The following is a 20,457-nucleotide window of genomic DNA, read 5'->3' on the forward strand; positions in this document are numbered from 1 at the left end:
ATATTTGCTAAACAATCCAATGGACAATGAACAATGAAAGTAAAAAATATTGGAAATAACTCAGTCTATTTAACCTGATGAGCTTAAACATGCATTTAAAAAAAAAACATAACTAAATTTCTATCACAGCCTACAAAAAATCTATTGCACACAAATCGCAACCCTAAGCAAAATCCCATAGTTATACACAAATCACAACCCTATGCAAAAAATATGATCAATAAGTCCATAATTATACACAAATCACAACCCTATGCAAAAATATGATCATAAAGTCCATAAATATAAATAAGTGTATAATGAAATATAAACTGTTACAAATATTGTTTAGAGACATTGTTCTTTTATATTTACAAAATATGTAATCCTCACAATAAACTGTTTAGTATATTAAACTCAATGTAATTCAATATAAATAACTCTATATAATTTTTTAAATACACTCAAAAAAAAAAAAAAAGGCACAAAGGTTATACTAAAAAGTAATATACCAAGAAAACTTTAAATATGAACAACACATTTTTTGATGTTTTTCCCATTCTGTGTAATCAAGATGTTTATCTTTATAATTTAATAACATGATATACACGTATCAAATTTTGTATAACAATTCTTTTAGATGCAATGTCAACACAACAGTTTCATCTAATAAATATTCACTTGATTGTACGTACAATTTTGCTTCAATGTTTCAGGTATAACATTTGGTTGTAACTGTTACAAAAATTTATTATATACAAATAATGCTACCTAAGCTCAACTTTTGATTCTGCTCAATAGACTTAAAAAATTGCACTAATTAAAAAATGTTTAAACAGGAAAATCACAGCCTATAAACACAACCGCAAAGTTTCACTACCTAAATAAAATTGTCTTCGACATTATATGACTAATCTATCCTTTACAAGGACTTACCATAACCTAAATCTTTCCCTAAAGCAAAGCACAGACCCAAATAGAAATAAATGCCATCTACAGCCAGGCCCCTAGCCAGGAATTACCAAAGGGAGGTTATTTGGACTCACGAACTCAAATTTAACAGTCACAATTTGAACGGAATGTTGACTTAAACAGTGCTTATTTGTTTTCGAAGCGGGTTCGTCCTACCCCCCGAAACCCCCTTTGGCTACGGGTATGACAGCAGCAGACATTCACTTGAACATAGCATGATATATAGATCTAGGCATTACAGAAGGTTCCTCACCAGGTGCATGTACATAGAAAATTGAGCTTTGTTATAAATGAAATAAGCATCAAATTTGCATAAATCTAACACTATCAAAATCCATTCAAATGGCTTTTTTTGTGACCCACTCCCTTCCTTTATTAATTTTATGTTTAATCAAAACAATTAGTCATAAGGCAATAGAAGCAACAAAGTCTTAACATGCATGATAGAATCCACAGAATTAGTCAAAAGGACAAATATTTAAAAGTAAACATTAATTTAAAGCAGACTCATTGGACAAATATTCAAAAGTGATCATTAATTTCAAGCAAACTCATTGGATAAATTTTAATATTCACAGAGGTTTTACATCTATGACATATATGAATCACAAGTGTGCTTTAAGTAACATATAATCATGAGTAATTTTAACATGTGCCCTATGAAACAAAGCAAAATTGATAATAACAATTGTAACAGATGATTACTTTAGACATATTACAGACAATAAACTATGTACAAATTTAAAGCACCAATTTAGCCAATACTTATTACAAGCATTTACAGCAATATCTTGAAGTAAATGTAATATAAAGCACTTGTTTCAAATCGTGAATACAAATATTCATTTCTCTACACTTCAGTATGCCTGACATCCTCTTTGCTTAGTTTTCTTAGCATCCTCAAATCTTCTTTGCTCAACTTTCCTGTCTGCCAAACCTCTTCCCTGCTTGAATTAAGATGCTGACGTAAATCCTCTTTACTGAGTTTAGCTGTCAGTCGTAAATCTTCTCTACTAAGTTTGGCAGCCAATCGTAGATCTTCCTTACTAAGTTTTTCTATACGTAAATTTTCCTTGCTTTGTTTTGCCGATTTTCCTTTCTCCCCTTTCAGCTTCTTGAATTCCCTATTACTTTTCCGTTCCTGACTCCTATACAGCTGCATTCGATCAGACTGTAAAATATTTTCTTTGTTTTCTTTAGTGAGACTCTTTCTGCGCATAAAACGTCCAAACATTTGAGATTTTGTTTTTTCGTCCTTTGCTGGGTCAGTGTTTTTTGGTTTCAGGACAGCTCTGGATATCTTACTGAAGAAATTTGTGACCGACAATCTCTTCTCTGGTCGTTTAGGTTTATCTGACCACGTCTCTCGTACATTTTCCGTGAAAGGGAGTTTAACGATTGGTCCTTCCTGTAAGGATAAGTGTTTCTCATCTTGTCTCTGGTTTTCTACATAAAGCTTGATATCATCTCTGTCAACAAACTTTCCATGATTTTCCAAATTAAGAGTAGACAGAGCACACATACTTTCTGGTTCAGCAAGGGGTGCAATCTGTTCCTCCATGATAAAATCATGGTTTTTCATCTCCTCATATTTCATCCATTTCTCTGTGACAAGGATTGAATCTGTGAGATCGCTACGACTACGATTATGAGATTGTTTATGTTTACTTGTCTGACGTTTTAACTGTTCAAGTCTTATTTTACTTACGACTTCATTAGCTTCAGTAAATTCTTTATCTGACACATTCAGTTTTGATGTATTAGTCTCATTCAACATGGCCACAGCAGCACTCTTGAATGGTGGTGCCCCATCAGAAATATTTGCCACTTCCAGATGGCATGGTCTTTGTGCATGTGCCATTTCTTGCTTTAACTGCTGCAATTTGTTTGTCATATCTCTGTCTGTCTTAGTATATGGTTCATTTATCAACACAGCCTCTTCTTTCTCCAGTCTTGGTTCATCTAGAAGAATCTCAGCTGCTGGAATAAAATATTATACACTGTAGATGGTATTATTTGTGGATAAGTTAAGTTTCAGGGGTATTAGTATATTTTTTTTGTGGATTGAGGGAAAATGGCATTTTAGTAGTTATTTGATTTCTTGGTTTTGAAAAAAGTTGTATAAAAGTCTCATGAGAACCTTTGAACAATAAATAAGGGGTTCAGCATGAATTGTATGAAGTAAATTACTTTCCTTTTGAAATTTCTAATTGTTCAAGATATTTCTTCCAAAGATCAATTAGTTTAATTTTGTTTTGATCCAAATAATCTAGAGTGCATGTATAGTACTTTGTGGACTCTTGTTATTCTTTTGTTTTTCTTAGATTTATGATGTTTGATTGCCCATTTGGTATCTGCTGCCCATTTTTGCATTTCATCATTAATGTACCAATTGAAAATCATATATGTTCTATATGTTTGCATTTCATATAATTGAAGGACTTTAATGTTTTTAGAATGTTGGAAGTTACGTATCTCATCATTTTAACCATCTTTATAGCCCCTGAACACACGTTTACTTTCGTTACATCACATTCAAGGCCGATTGAACATGACACTGGAAGTGCTTTCTTTAGGTTTCAGGAGAAATTTTGAACTGTGTGTTAGCAAATTTTTTTGAAATAGTCTCTGTGTTGACATTAAAAAGACACTCAATTTCATTTGTATGTGGCTGCACACAAATGAGGTCTTTGAGGGACTAGAGATTAAATGAAAATTTTCAAACCTTATTTAACAAAACACTTAAGTTATATTTTGGTAGTGTTTTAGAGGGTACTGTTTATTTTTTCCATTAGTATAATTTTGAGTCAAAGCAACATTTTCAATTCTTGAGGTGACTAAGAATTGAAGTTTAAAGATTGTTCATTGAAGCATTATCCTATACAAATAAGTTTTTGTAAAGTTTGGTATAAAATAACATGATAAATACTCTTCCTATCTTCATTGATCTTGAAAATATAACATGAATGACCATACCTGAACTGGATCTCGGTCGGATGCCTACTAACTCTGTAGGCGATAAGATGTCTTCCTCTGAGTTGTAGGTACCAACATGCTGTCTCAATACATATGGACTTTCTACAAAACTGATGTTACTAAACTCAAAGGGGTCCAGCTCTATTGTATCAGGGGTATGGACTTCGGATTTGATAACAGGACGGAAGTTTCCACGATGTAAATCATCTAATATTTTTTCCAAAACTTTATTTCTATCTTCTAATATGGAAGAACTTGCTCCTGAAAAAAAAAGGATATTGATTTAACAGATTCAACTCATGTAATGTAACCTCATTTGTACAGACATCATTTATTTTTTTGTTTCATAACCTTAATATGCATCTTACACAAAGCCATTCATGTGGTGAATGTAAGTTAACATGTCGAATTTTTATGTAAATTAACATGTCAAATGTTTATGTAAGTTATAAAATCGAGAATGGACATGGGGAATGTGTCAAAGAGACAACAACCCGACCATAGAGCAGACAACAGTTGAACTCCACCAATGGGTCTTCAATGCAGCAAGAAACTCACACACCCAGAGTCAGGAGTTTCTTGCTGCATTATATTTTCAACATGACAAGGATTGAATCTGTGAGATCGCTACGACTACGATTATGAGATTGTTTATGTTTATGCAAGTTTAAAACATGTCAAATTTTTACGTAAGTTTTTTGTATAAATTTCATTGATAATACAAACAATGGTGTATATGCTGACACAACATCAATCCTAAACCATTCAAACTTTTTTACCTGCTTAGATCTGAATATCTTAAGCTACCCATGCCTTAGGCAAATGGAAGATCAAACTCAAAAGATTACTTTTGTTTCTGTGTAAATGGTAAGACTAAAAGTGGTAATACATACGTGTAGATGATAAAAACTGAGTGCACACAAAATCATTCAAGAAAACTATTATTAATAATGCCTGATGCACCTCAAATTCTGTGCATCCATCATCAAAATCTGTCAAACTGGTTCAAACTCAGAAAAGAAAGTAATTCTTAGTGAACTATATATCCTCTACATTAAAATTGAGAATGGAAATGGGGAATGTGTCAAAGAGACAACAACCCGACCAAAGAGTAGACAACAGCCAAACTACATTAGTATCTATTTGAAATCTTGACTCAAGAAAAAGAAGAAGCCATCTTTGTCAGTTATTGGTTCGAAGTCACAATTCTTCAAAGTGATTCACATATAAACTTTGCACTAACATCTGTTCTCTTATGCTTCAGCTTCTTTCTAGGGGACCAAAATTCCTGTTATCAGTGTTTTATTCTATATGTTCTGTTTAATAATGTAAGCCAACTATATCGTGAATATAACATGTATAAATAGAGGTGATATTCAAAATTTGGGTCTTTATGAATTTGTTTTTGAATTGGCAATGTGTTGTTTAAAAACAAGAATGTGTCCACAGATGCCCTACTAGCACTATCGTTTTCTATGTTCAGTGGACTGTGAAATTGGGGTTAAAAATCTAAGTTGGCATTACAAGATCATATCATAGGGAACAGGTGTACTAAGATTCAAGTTGATTGGACTTCAACTTCATCAAAACTACAATGACCAAAAACTTCAACCTGAAGCGGGAGAGATGGACGAACTGACGTACAGACCAGAAAACATAACGCCCCTCTACTATAGTAGGTGGGACATAAAAATACTTGAAATGTTATGACAGTAGCTTTGAGCATTTTTGTCTTACCTGCATCTTTTCCAAATTCTAATGCCATTAATCTGTTTTTGAAGGTACATTTAAGTTGTTCATTCTTCTTCCTTGCTAAGTGTGACTGCTTCTGAAAGCTTGCATTGTCCTAAACATAGACAAATGAATAATGACTGATTTATAATTGGAAAGAAGGAATTTTGATGCATTAATACATTATCATGATTATCTTACTTACGACCAACCTTAAGACAGACCAGCGATATGTTCCCCATCAACTGTAGACAGGGCATAAATATTCCTTCACACCTTGAAGGTGATCTCATGGATAAATATATGTATAAACATTAGTATACACCTCAAGCACAGGGGGAACTTTTTATGGACTTGTGATTTATGACTTTTTCTGCACATTTTCATGACCTTATAATATTAAATCAGTTTGACATGACAATAATAACAAAAGAAAGCTATATTTTATATACCCATCCATAATATGCACAACTAGAGGCTCTAAAGAGCCTGTGTCGCTCACCTTGGTCTATGTGAATATTAAACAATGGAAACAGATGGATTCATGACAAAATTGTGTTTTGGTGATGGTGATGTGTTTGTAGATCTTACTATACTAAACATTCTTGCTGCTTACTATTATCTCTATCTATAATAATATTCAAGATAATAACCAAAAACAGCAAAATTTCCTTAAAATTATCAATTCAGGGGCAGCAACCCAACAACGGGTTGTTCGATTCATCTGAAAATTTCAGGGCAGATAGATCTTGACCTGATAATCAATTTTATCCCTGTCAGATTTGCTCTTAATGCTTTGGTTTTTGAGTTATAAGCCAAAAACCCCATTTTACCCCTATGTTCTATTTTTAGCCATGGCGGCCATTTTGGTTGGTTGGCCGGTTCACGCCACACATTTTTTAAACTAGATACCCCAATGATGATTGTGGCCAAGTTTGGATTAATTTGTCCCAGTAGTTTCAGAGGAGAAGATTTTTGTGAAAGATAACTAAGATTTACGAAAAATGGTTAAAAATGGACTAAAAAGGGCAATAACTCCTAAAGGGGTCAACTGACCATTTCGGTCACGTTGACTTATTTGTAGATCTTACTTTGCTGAACATTATTGCTGTTTACAGTTTATCTCTATCTATAATAATATTCAAGATAATAACCAAAAACAGCAAAATTTCCTTAAAATTATCAATTCAGGGGCAGCAACCCAACAACGGGTTGTCCGATTCATCTGAAAATTTCAGGGCAGATAGATCTTGACCTGATAAACAATTTTACCTGATGTCAGATTTGCTCTAAATGCTTTGGTTTTTGAGTTATAAGCCAAAAACTGCATTTTACCCCTATGTTCTATTTTTAGCCATGGCGGCCATCTTGGTTGGTTGGCCGGGTCACGCCACACATTTTTTAAACTAGATACCCCAATGATGATTGTAGCCAAGTTTGGATTAATTTGTCCCAGTAGTTTCAGAGGAGAAGATTTTTGTGAAAGATAACTAAGATTTACGAAAAATGGTTAAAAATGGACTAAAAAGGGCAATAACTCCTAAAGGGGTCAACTGACCATTTCGGTCACGTTGACTTATTTGTAAATCTTACTTTGCTGAACATTATTGCTGTTTACAGTTTATCTCTATCTATAATAATATTCAAGATAATAACCAAAAACAGCAAAATTTCCTTAAAATTATCAATTCAGGGGCAGCAACCCAACAACGGGTTGTCCGATTCATCTGAAAATTTCAGGGCAGATAGATCTTGACCTGATAAACAATTTTACCCCATTCAGATTTGCTCTAAATGCTTTGGTTTCAGAGATATGAGCCAAAATCTACATTTTACCCCTATGTTCTATTTTTAGCCGTGGCGGCCATCTTGGTTGGTTGGCGGGGTCACGCCACACATTTTTAAAACTAGATACCCCAATGATGATTTTGGTCAAGTTTGGTTGAATTTGGCCCAGTAGTTTCAGAGGAGAAGATTTTTGTAAAAGTTAACGACGACGGACGACGGACGCAAAGTGATGGGAATAGCTCACTTGGCCCTTCGGGCCAGGTGAGCTAAAAAACACAATACATAACAAAACTATAATAATTTCCTAGAACTGTACTCTATTATATGATCTTTTTCAATCAACTTATATTTGGTCATTTACCATATAATTTTCCATATCATAATTTTGCAATTAATCATTTTATAATTCTATAAATATCAATGAGTCCTTGGTCCTTGTTAATTTTAATGAATACCTACCATTTGACATTTTCTGATTTGTTTACAGAATTTCTGTAAGACTTTGAAAGTGTTTTCAAGGTCAAAGTTTGTAAAATCTTCACAGAAATAAGCGGCAACTTTTTCTGATAGGCTCCTTAACTGTAGTGTTGTAGCTTGTATGATGATCAGTTCTGCTCTCACAGTCTAAAGGGAAAAATCAATCATGAAATGGTAATTGGTTTAAAGATTGCTGTCGTGAAACATTACATTTATTACTAGGAAAAGATGAGTTTAAATATCGCTGACTCTATCGCTGACTCAGACAGCAACTCCCATCTACTTCATATGAACTTTAGTGGATAGTTGTCTCATTGTCAACCATACCACATCTCCATTTTTTCTTAAAGGTCAACATCCAATTGAAATGATTTCTTCAAACATCTTCTCTGAATCATATAAAAGCTTTTGCCAAAGTTTCATAAAACTCGATGAAGATTTGATAAAGTTATTAATGTATTACAAACTTTAATCCCAGACTTTATACTTTTTAACAGTAAATAACTAACTGAGTCCATTTATCAGTGAAAAACAGAAAGATGAAAAACAAGCATACCTGCCAACTTTTGAAAGTGCCATGGTTTTAGTGCGCGACAACAATTTCAAAGGTTATAATTCTTTGCGACGTATTTTGCGCATGCTGTTTTATGGTCTAGAAAAAGTGTCATATTTGTAAGATGAGCTTTCAAGCCTTTTTATTAAGTTTATTTGCATGATTCTAGTTATTATATCAGTAGAAAAGATAAACATGTAGCTATAAGCCCAGGATTTATTTTCATGTGTAAGGATATATATCATGATTGTTGACTTTTCCAATTTAAAATTATGCACAAAGAAGGACCTTTATCAGGTTGGGAACAACACCTAGGGTAACCCCTCAATGTAAGGACATTAAAACCCACTTTTTAAGTACAAATAAGCACATATTCATACTATTTGAAGAAATCTTTTCCCAAAGAACTATACATCTTATGATCTATCTGGTATTATATGGTCAACACATGTACAAGAATTTTGAAGTGTTCTTGGACTTTAATTTCTTTATTTTTCATTATAATTGGACCCCTCATTTAGAAAAGTTGTACCCAAATATAAATTATAATGAATTTTTCCATTTTTAAGTTAAAAAGTCTAAATTTTTCAATTTTTTTTTTTTACAATAGTTAAATGACCTCTTGTCTTAGGGACAGTCACACATTTAAGGGAAACCCCTCATGTGGGGGTTGTTCCAAACCTGTTTGTTTGGTCCTTGTGAAAAATAAAAGAATAGTACATTGTACTTTAAATGATTTGTGGTAATTTAATTGAATACATAAATAACAGATGTTACATCAAGTGTAATGTCAATAAATTAGTGAATAAACTACTATTGATTATCTTTATGGTAGTACTGCATCATTGAATTTTGTAAATAAGCCATGCTTTAGTTCTTAATCTGTGTAAGAACCTCATTGAAGGTGAAAAAAATCACCTGCCATGTTCACGGTTTTACAATTTTTCTGTTTCTCTGACACAGAGGAATACAACACAAGTTCAAAATCTAGCATGTTAGAATAATCTTGAGAGAAAATGTTTTTGATTGGCTTATTAATTTGATCACGAGAAACACAGAATTTGATTTGCTGAACACGATTGTCTTCCCTTGGACACAGTTCAAAATTGGGAACAAATCGTGTAGATTTTCACAAAATCTTGTTTTAGATGTTTTTTCAGGATCACGATTGTGCAATCGTGACAAAGGGTCAAAATTGTGTAGTACACACCTAAATCGTGAAAGGTATGAACAAGTGAAATTGCAAGCTACTGCTCAAGGATCATATCCACTCCAAAATATTTCGGCAAACAGGAAGTTGTTGAGTGATGAATCTAAAAACACATCACACAGTATAGCTGACTTATATACATGATATAAACCGTGAAACAAACTTCTGGAAATCCTTGTACTGTAGTTCCTGAGAAAAATGTGACAAAAATTTTCAACTTGGGTACTCATGTGAAAAATGATGAAAGTGTTTGGTAAACAGGAAGTTGTCAAGTGATGAATCTGAAAACACATCACAGGGTACAGCTGACTTATATTAACTCTTAAACTAAATTTCAGCTATCTTTATAGTGCAGTTCCTGAGAAAGATGCGATGAAACATATTCCTGGGACGGATGGACTGACTGACAGAGGTCAAATAGTATACCCCCACTTTTTTTAAGTGAGTGTATATAATAATTATTTTCCAAATTTTGCTCAACAGGATTCTGTCCAAAATTTCATAAAATCCATGAAGGTTTTACAAAGTTATCATGGTAATTAATGTGTATCAAACTTTCACCCATGACTGTATTCAATGTTAATTTTAAAGTACACAAAAGTAAAAAAGTAAAATGATTTCCTTGAAAAATTTCAGACATAAAGGGCATAAAGGAAAACGAAATAGCCAAGTGCTCAACTTTTAGCATTACAAATATTACCTCTATAAATGTGTTGAACTTGTCCTTCAGTTTATGATCAGCCAATTGAAGATGTTGTATAAATCTACACATCTGTTTACTGAAACTATTTATATCTCTCCTTAAATCATTCAGTGATGTGCTGAAAAAAAACCAACCAACAAAATATTTAGTTTAAAACTATGATAAGAAGTAATCGTAAGACATAGAACACTAAATCATCAAGTGTTTGTGAGCACTGACGGATAAGGATTACATACATGTTAAAGTCAGAACAAAGAAAAAGATATTATATTGTATTAAGCATTGGAAGGCAATACAATGAATAGGAATCCATAGTTGTATTTCATTTGAAAATAAAATCTTTCGATTGATGATACTATACTTTCAAAAGTTGTTTATTGCCATTATATTGTTCTACAGTTCAACAGATTTTTCAAACTCATCTTGGATGTGTAAGTATATATTATCATACCTAGCAACCTTATCCAACGACTGGAAGTCTTGGAGAAACTTTAATAATGTGTTGTCAAGATCCTGTGCCATCTTGATCATGTAGTGGAGAAATGAATGGTTAGCTGTCAATGATTTCACCTCTACCATTCTGTCAAGGCTAGATAACTTAAATCCCGCTGCTTCTCCCTGTACATAGTCCTACAATATAGATTAAAATTGTGAGATTACTCACAAAAGAAACCCCTCATTACAATACAATAGTATTTATCATGTTTATTGAAATTAGAAAGTTTTCATCAATATCAACCTAGCCTTCGATTCTTAAATGTTACATGAACAACAACAACAACAACAACAATACTTTATTTTAAGAGGGTTACACAGTTAGCTATATTACTAATCTTCACTGAGGCCCTCATCATGAGAAATCAAACAAAATGCAAACATATACATTAGTATAAAAAGTAAAGTACTGTATGATAATAATGTTCAATACAACTTATACAGAAAAATGAAAGATGGGTGACAAGGGTGATAATTATATACACTACCTTCCCCAACACACACCTTAATAAAAAAAATGTGTGTTATATGACTTATTATCCACATAACTGGATTATCTAAAGATTATATTGTCAACAATAAAAGCACTTTAAGATTATTTTATTGCAAGTTATTCTGAACTATATCTATTTATATACACATGGAAAAAAGTATTGCAACGCCTTGATTTTTTAAAATTTGAAAAATCAGCCTCTTTTTTTTTATGGAATATAATAAAATATGTGTATAATATTATTGAAACATAGTTCACGATAACATTGGCATTGAAACGAACAAAAAATGTTTAAAAAAAAAATGATTTATATAACCACAATTTCAATAACAAAATGAAGTGTTTTTTGTACAAAAAAACGCATTTGACAAGTTTCACTGTAGTCGAACTTTACAATGTCAGACATTTCAAAATTAATCTTCAAAGCCGGGCTACGATCAGGCCAAGGAAGATGAACCAAATTCCATTTGAACATTGGATCTTCCTCCACGATGCTAATTTCCAACTTTGGCGAGCTCTGCACTACATTGGATACGGAAAACTGTAAGTCTGCTCGTTAGCAAAGGTCTCCGAAATGGTATTATCGCACTGTAACCAGTAGCGATGAGTTGATCTCGAACAGTTCTTGTTAAAAGGCTCTTGTATGGCCACCACTCTCATTTTAGGATTGTCTTGTATGCAATGGGTTTCCTTCTGACCAACCTTCATTATGCTTGATTTTCTCTAGCAAATGGAATAGGGGGTCTTCATTATCTCAGAAGGTCTTTTACAGCGTTTATTGCCTGATTTTTATTCTCAAAACGACTTCAGTGGCATGGTGATGACCAACAATGCGTGCAGTTGTTACAGCGACAGCCCTGCTTCTCTTATGCTGATAATCTGCCATCTTGCTGCAGTTAAGAGTTGTCAAGGACCCATTATAAGGTGTCAATCACATAATTTTAAAAACTTGGTTATTTAAAGTGCTGAAAACAATGAGGATCAAAACATCTTTTTTGCTGTTTACGGGTACAGTAGCTGCATGTGCAGATAAAAACTTATCGAGTCGATATTTATTGATTAAACTCAGGTGATACTTAAATAATGTTTAACTAGTTCTATTTTACTAAATTATATCACAAAAAAATAATGAGTGTTTTTTTTAATTCAATTTCAATTTGGTGTTGCAATACTTTTTTCCAGGTGTATATATTAAATTTACTTTATAACAACGTAAGTGTGTGAATTTTAAGGACAATCTTACATGATTCAGAAAGTTCCCAGCATTCAACAGGAAGTGGAAGAATTCCTTGAGATGTGTATTCTCAAGTATAAGTTTACTGACATCCACCATCATATTAAGTGATCCCTTCAGTCTATTCATACTTTTGTTGTATTCTGCCATCATTAAATGACCTTCAATCAGAATCTCAAAGTCAGGGATATCTGCTAACATGAGAATGAACTGTTCTGCCATTCCCAACTCCAGACGACGTCCTTCATAACTCAATAACATACCTATCTGTAAAAGGTAATAAAATTTGCAATTATCAGAGAATTTGCAAATTACAGACTTTTAAATTCATTTAGTTATGTCATTGTTATAAAACAGGAACATATTATATAAACATTATCTAAACAAATATCGAAGTGAAAGTTACTTGCCCAAATAGGAAATGATGTAAAATTGACTACAGATTTTTTAATTTCAACTAATTTGAAGATATCTGATATATTAAAAGCTTTTTACCTCCTCTCTCTCAGGTAATACTTTAACCAGGTACTGTAGCGTAGGTAACGATATGTCACAGCTATCCTCATTCTCTAGCTCTAACCCTTGTATCAACTCCTCTGGTCCTATCTCCATACGACTCAGGAACAAATTGATATTTCTTCTACTTTTTGAGTTCAATAGAACTATCTGAAAATTACATATACATGATATACAGCTGTTTTTAATAAATTAATCACATATTTACATTAACAAATTTTTTTAATGTCTAACACTTGTATAATTTTGGTTTCTGGTCTTACTTGCAGTTTTCCATGAAATTTAAAGATTTTGTAAAATATCAATGCAGAATTACCTGAAAACATTGCATATCAGATTTCTAATATATACATAGCACTTGCACTGTATAGTACTGTATAGTTTCATGGTCTAACCATAATTGTACTTGTACTGCAGTTTTCTGTTTAACCATAATTGTATATGTACTGTATATATTTCTGTTTTAACTATACTAGTTAATATTGATTCACTTATAGGGTCTTTGCATCGGAACTAAACACATTTATTAAACAAGAGTGCACACGCTGAAATGTCTCGCCTTCTTTACTAATATTATGCTGATAGTCGTAAGTATAAAGCTTTATTAAAAACTGTCACATAAACTTATTAACCAAGATAACTAAACAAAGACCAATGAACCATGAAAATGAGGTCAAGGTCAGATGAACCATGCCAGACAGACATGTACAGCTAACAATGCTTCCATACAACAAATATAGTTGACCTATTTCTTATAGTTTAAGAAAAATAGACCAAAACACAAAAAACTTAACACTGAGCAATGAACTGTGAAAATGAGGTTGAGGTCAAATAAAACCTGCGTGACTGACATAAAGATCATAAAATATTTCCATTCACCAAATATAGTTGACCTATGACATATAGTATTAGATAGAAAGATCAAAACTCAAAAACTTAACTTTGACCACTCAACCATGAAAATGAGGTCAAGGTCAGATGACATCTGCCCGCTAGACATGTACATCTTACAATCATTCCATACAACAAATATTGTAGATCTATTGTGTAAAGTATGAAAAAAAGAGACCAATACACAAAAACTTAACTATAACCACTGAACCATGAAAATAAGGTCAAGGTCAGATGACACCTGCCAGTTGGACATGGACACCTTACAGTCCTTCCATACACCGAATATACTAGTCCTATTGCTTATAGTATCTGAGATATGGACTTGACCACCAAAACTTAACCTTGTTCACTGATCCATAAAATGAGGTCGAGGTCAAGTGAAAACTGTCTGACAGGCATGAGGACCTTGCAAGGTACGCACATACCAAATATAATTACCCTATTACTTATAATAAGAGAGAATTCAACATTACAAAAAATCTGAACTTTTTGTTCAAGTGGTCAATGAACCATGAAAATGAGGTCAAGGACATGTGACATGTGACTGACGGAAACTTCGTAACATGAGGCATCTATATACAAAGTATGGAGCATCCAGGTCTTCCACCTTCTAAAATATAAAGCTTTTAAAAAGTTAGCTAACGCCGCCGCCGCCGTAGCCCCCCCCCCCCCCCCCCCCCCCCCCCGCCGGATCACTATCCCTATGTCAAGCTTTCTGCAACAAAAGTTGCAGGCTCGACAAAAACCAGTTGTTGGCATGACACAGGTTATGTTCTTCTCATATATGTTATGATGGTATGATACTAAACCCCTAACAGGAAGGATTGTGCCCGATATTTATATGATGAAATCATAATCTTTCAATCAGTTTAATTGAAGTCTGGAGCTGGCATGTCAGTTAACTGCTAGTAGTCTGTTGTTATTTATGCATTATTATCATTTTGTTTATTTTCTTTGGTTACATCTTCTGACATCAGACTCGGACTTCTCTTGAATTGAATTTTAAATGTGCGTATTGTTATGCATTTACTTTTCTACATTGGCTAGAGGTATAGGGGGAGGGTTGAGATCTCATAAACATGTTTAAACCCCCGCCGCATTTTTGCGCCTGTCCCAAGTCAGGAGCCTCTGGCCTTTGTTAGTCTTGTATTTTTTTAATTTTAGTTTCTTGTGTACAATTCGGAAATTAGTATGGCGTTCATTATCACTGAACTAGTATATATTTGTTTAGGGGCCAGCTGAAGGACGCCTCCGGGTGCAGGAATGTCTCACTATATTGAAGACCTGTTAGTGACCTTCTGCTGTTGTTTTTTCTATGGTCGGGTTGTTGTCTCTTTGACACATTCCCCATTTCCATTCTCAATTTTAGTTCTTGTTTTCAGCTTTAGAATACCTCAACTGAGAAATTGTCTGAATGCAATTAACAAACACAATTTTTTGGGAATAAATACATTTTACATGTCTTAAAACATTTTTCTTACTTCACTTTGTTCCTGTACTATATTCTCTGAGGATTGAAACAATCTCTCTAATTGGTTGTAATCTGGTAATATTCTTCTAGAAACAGCAGATGATAACCAAATACACTCTCCAAATCTATCTAAAATAAGAAAAATACAAATTTTATGATTTTTGTCTATACAAAACTTTGTTTTTCTTTGTTGACATATTTGTTTGTTTTTATAGTGATTAAAACTGTAACACAATGTGATTTTGAAATTTTGTAATTCCACATCCTGTAAATGAATTATCACCAGAAAGGAATGTTCATAATAATAATTATTTGAATAGTTCTTTTCTGTAAAGCAATAGCTATAGAGTTTGCACACTTTATGTGTTACCATTTATAATAATAAACCATGGTTGTTGCATATATTTTTTATACAATGAGTCTAGCTCAAATTTTACTTTTGGACACAGGTTTTTATTCATTATTGAAAGTGTTCTTAAAACTTTTAAAACAGAAGACTATTATGAATATTAACAGTTTTGAAGCTGACTTTTTGTTATGTTAATAAAAGATCTAATACCTTCTTATTATTATTCTAACAACTCCTTAGCACATGTGATCTGTTGTATTGTACAGTATTTTTTAAGATTCCTATACAATACCATTTTCAATTAGTATTATTACAGAGGGAATAAAGCATTTTCACACACTGTGACACAGGATAATAGCTAATTCAAGTGATTTTCATGAAAAGTTTAATTATCTTCCTGGTGAAATAATTAGTTGTACCTACCCACAGACTCATCTGGAAGTTTAACCCATTGACAACTTTTCATCTTTTTCTTTGGTTTTGGTACATTTCTCTTCTGTATTCTGTACCTCCTTTGGAGAGCTGACTTATTTGTGGGTGTGTCTGCACTTATGTCCTTGACATCAAGAAAGAGATTATCATATTGTGATTGGTCCATATATTCCATCATTTCTGCTACTTTTGTTAATTCATTAGAAATAGTATCCTTGTTATGTGTTAGTTCCACCCCAGTATCATTATCCGTGAGACATATAGATTTAGATTTCTGAGTAGATAAGGCTGTCCGTGCCTGGAAGTTTTTAATGTATTGAATACTTTTGTGTAGAGATTCAGGCAGTGTATCTAGAACAGTGTCTGGTGCATCACATGTATTGGTGCTGACATGAACATCACAGGAGTGGACAGTCTGATGGACAAGGTTATCAATAGTCTTCCATATTTTGGACCTTTAAAAAAATAATAATTGTATACAGAAATAAACATGTTTCTGGGCTACAAATTAAGGCATATGTAAATAAAATAAAGCACAGAACAGCATAAATGATATAGATTTTATTAAAGGATTTCACTATTTTTTCAACGTATCATAAAAATTTCAGTATCAAAAACAAAGCAAGTTTTTTTTTTTAGTAAAAGATTTTTTCTTCAATAATAACAAGAAAATTCTGCTTCAAATAAAGGGATGATCCCAACATCAGTCCAGCTAATTCTGTAAGTATTAAGCAGACTGCATTACAGAAGTTGAAATGATTTCCTAGATAGAGGGTTGCTGCTCACAAGGAAGCTATTAAACCAAAAGTTCCAAATGGTGAAGTTGAAATCATCCCTTCGTAAATTTTATGGATGCCATCACCATGATCACGAGTTGGTTGACCGTTATGGAATATCTGTTTTACAGACAGATGATATCTGATATGTTTCTTATGTCGTGACTACAATCATGTTCCCTTTTTCCTGGATAAGACTATTAAATTGTTTGTAATAATATGAGCAACATGACGGGTGCCACATGTGAAGGATTTGCTTACTCTTCTGGAACACCTGAGATCACCCTCAGTATTTGGTGGGGTTCGTACTTTAGTTTTCTATGTTGTGTTTTTTTGGTACTATTACTTGTATGTTTGTCTTTTTTTTTGGTCATGGCATTGGCAGTTTATTTGTGATCTATGAGTTTGACTGTTCCTCTGGTATCCTTTACCCCTCTTTTACAGATACTAAACTATAATGTATATATGCCAAATTATTTATTGTGTTAAGACCTTTGAAGCCAACTTTGCAATGGTTTATTTTCAGCAGTTTTCTTCCTTCATTGATGTGTTCATATACATTTGGCATACTCAAATTATTTTTCAACTCATCAAACAAACTTTAATATTAAAATTGATTGCAATTAGTTAAAATGGAGTTTACACACAATGTATGTTAAAATACACAAAATGATTAGGCAATAACTCTACATGATAATGAGTGAAAACTTCTTGATAAACAACACAACATGGAATATGCTTCCAGTTTATTAACATTGTTTAAGTTATTTGAATCTAATATACGTACGCATTCTTGCTGTAAACTGTTTCTATTGACAACAGATCTTGTAAAATGTTCACAAATGATACCATCTTAGATGTTCCAAATATCTGTAAATATAAGTTGTCTCATATCAAGTTATGAAAAGGACTCTCATTAGTGTAACAGCTGACCAATAAAAATGTATATAAAAAACATTTTAAGGACATGTCATTTAAAACTTTTGAAGATTCAGGCATGTTCTTAATTATTCAAAATAAATATAAATCCTAAATTATATCAACAAATTAAAAAAAATAATAACTTCCTAAAATGGACAGTGCTGTCTTAAAATTCTGAAATCTTGTGTCTATTAATTCATGTTCAGCCATGTCTGTACAGCATTGACTGTATCTATGCTTGGTTCCTGAATATATTACTTTATGTAGACTTTACAGCATTGAGCAGATCTTCAAAAGTTTTGGAGGATGTTATGTGGTAATCAAGTTTCATTGTACAATCATTGACAATATCAACCAAATCTTTATGAATTAATACCTTTTAGTCTATCATGTCTATATTTATAGTTTCCTGACATACCTTACTCTGAATATCATCTATCAGATCTTCAGGACTGTTAAAGTCTATATTAGTTTCCTGATTGAGAATTTCTTCATCTTCATGTTTCTTGTCATGGAATACCTGCAATACATTTCTAAAATTGCTTATACAGTGTTCCAGCTAGGATTTCAAAAGGGCAGGGTGCCAGTCCTAAAAAGGGCATTTAACGTGTGATATGATAATATGAAAAGGGCATGTTTTTAATAAAGATATTACCCTGCTACTAAGACCCTCTTTAACTTTTCCCATAACTCAAAATACCTAAACATATATATTCTTAATCAAGAAGTATGTAGACATATTTTAGAATGTGTAAAATGGTTTACTCAATGCTAGGAAAAAATCAGATTGAGTTATCTCTCTTTATTCGGTGTGCTCCTTCTTTGGAGGATTATACACGTAGAAGATGTAAATATGATCAACAATATGGCGGACCTTTTTGTTGTTTTCGTATAAAAAATGAGGGCAGTCAATGACAAATACGTCTAAATTTGCTATTTATTTCACGGAACAAGTAAAACAATGTCTGCCACGAGTTGTTTGTGGTTTTCAACTTTCTGTCATTACGTTTTCTCCATGAAACTACGGTAAACAATGCAAATTGTGACCAAGTTGTCGTATGCACATTACTTGCCGACTGACTGATTCTATTTGAATGAATTTATGTTGATGATCATTAATGAACCATCCGATAAACGGATTACCTATAACAACTGATTAAGACACCAGCTGTAACCATTGATTAGCTTGGGTTCGTAAACAGTCATAATCTTTTCGCCAGGTAAAATTTAGTAATTAGCGGATCATATCAATACAAACAAAATAATATACAATCTATCTTCAAAAAAGGCTGGAAACTGTAAAAAGGCCACAGGGCGGCACTCGGGAAAGTGCCGGCGCCGCGCCCTCTGAAAACGGCCTAGCTGGAACTCTGTTATAAGAGTGGTTTAACTACAAAAATATAACCTTTTCACAAATTATTATTTTATGAGAGGTCTTTCATCATGTTCATATATTCTTCAGAATTGCAACCTGATTGTAAGATTTTGTAGGTAAACATAAATTTAAACTATGCTTACATAGTGGTTTGTTGCTGTTTAACATATTTGTTTTTCGTTCATAATTTAAAAAATAAATTAGGCCATCAGGTTTTCTTGTTTGAATTGTTTTACATGTCATTACAGGGCCTTTTATAGCTGAATATGCCATATGGGCTTTGTTCATTGTTAAAGGCTATAGTATGAGTTGTTATTTTCTGTTGGTAGGTCAGAATTCTATTTTTTTTTTGGACATTGTAAACGAAATTCGGAAAATTATCATGGTTTTTCCAAGTCTGGGTCCGTAATTAGTTTCAACAAGAGTGCACACGCTGAAATGTCTCGCCTTCTATACTAATCATTGATATTATGTTGAAAGTCCTAAGTATAAAGCTAAGCTTTATTACAACTGTCACATAAACTTAACATTAACCAAGATAACTAAACAAAGACCAATGAACCTTGAAAAAGAGGTCCAGGTCAGATGAACCATGCCAGGCAGACAGGTACAGCTAACAATGCTTCTATACAACATATATAGTTGACACATTACTTACAGTTTAAGAAAAATAGACCAAAACACAAAAACTTAACACTCTGCAATGAACAGTGAAAATGAGGTCACGGTTAAATAAAACCTGCTCGACTGACATAAAGATCATAAAATATTTCCATACACCAAATATAGTTGACCTATGGCATATAGCATTAGATAAAAAGACCAAAACTCAAAAACTTAACTTTGACCACTGAACCATGAAAATGAGGTCAAGGTCACATGACATCTGCCCGCTAGACTTGTACACTTAACAATCATTCCATACAACAAATATAGTAGACCTATTGCATGTGGTATGAGAAAAACAGACCAAAACACAAAAACTTAACTATAACCACTGAACCATGAAAATGAGGTCAAGGTCAGATGACACCTGCCAGTTGGACATGTACACCTTACAGTCCTTCCATACACCGAATATACTAGTCCTATTGCTTATAGTATCTGAGATA

The 20,457-nt window shown here is 32.9% G+C and overlaps 1 protein-coding gene across 2 annotated transcripts in view; it reads right to left on the bottom strand.

Moving 5' to 3' along the window:
• Positions 1 to 1,661: 1,661 nt before the first annotated feature.
• LOC139485543 (inverted formin-2-like) overlaps positions 1,662 to 20,457 on the bottom strand; it is a 46,863-nt gene continuing 28,067 nt past the window's right edge. The window contains exons 6-17 of one of the 2 annotated variants that reach the window (XM_071270091.1): positions 18,389 to 18,490; positions 17,837 to 17,919; positions 16,265 to 16,728; positions 15,503 to 15,621; positions 13,107 to 13,277; positions 12,621 to 12,878; positions 10,841 to 11,019; positions 10,387 to 10,507; positions 7,906 to 8,070; positions 5,665 to 5,773; positions 3,928 to 4,188; positions 1,662 to 2,931 (exon numbers count right to left, since the gene is read on the bottom strand). In XM_071270091.1, coding sequence (XP_071126192.1) covers positions 1,802 to 2,931; positions 3,928 to 4,188; positions 5,665 to 5,773; positions 7,906 to 8,070; positions 10,387 to 10,507; positions 10,841 to 11,019; positions 12,621 to 12,878; positions 13,107 to 13,277; positions 15,503 to 15,621; positions 16,265 to 16,728; positions 17,837 to 17,919; positions 18,389 to 18,490 — 3,162 coding nt within the window. In that variant the 3' untranslated portion in view covers positions 1,662 to 1,801. The remainder of the gene's footprint in view (positions 2,932 to 3,927; positions 4,189 to 5,664; positions 5,774 to 7,905; positions 8,071 to 10,386; positions 10,508 to 10,840; positions 11,020 to 12,620; positions 12,879 to 13,106; positions 13,278 to 15,502; positions 15,622 to 16,264; positions 16,729 to 17,836; positions 17,920 to 18,388; positions 18,491 to 20,457) is intronic. The other variant, XM_071270092.1, reaches the window with a different exon arrangement.

Source organism: Mytilus edulis, chromosome 8 (genome assembly GCF_963676685.1).
Source record: "Mytilus edulis chromosome 8, xbMytEdul2.2, whole genome shotgun sequence".
NCBI classification, from domain to species: domain Eukaryota; kingdom Metazoa; phylum Mollusca; class Bivalvia; order Mytilida; family Mytilidae; genus Mytilus; species Mytilus edulis.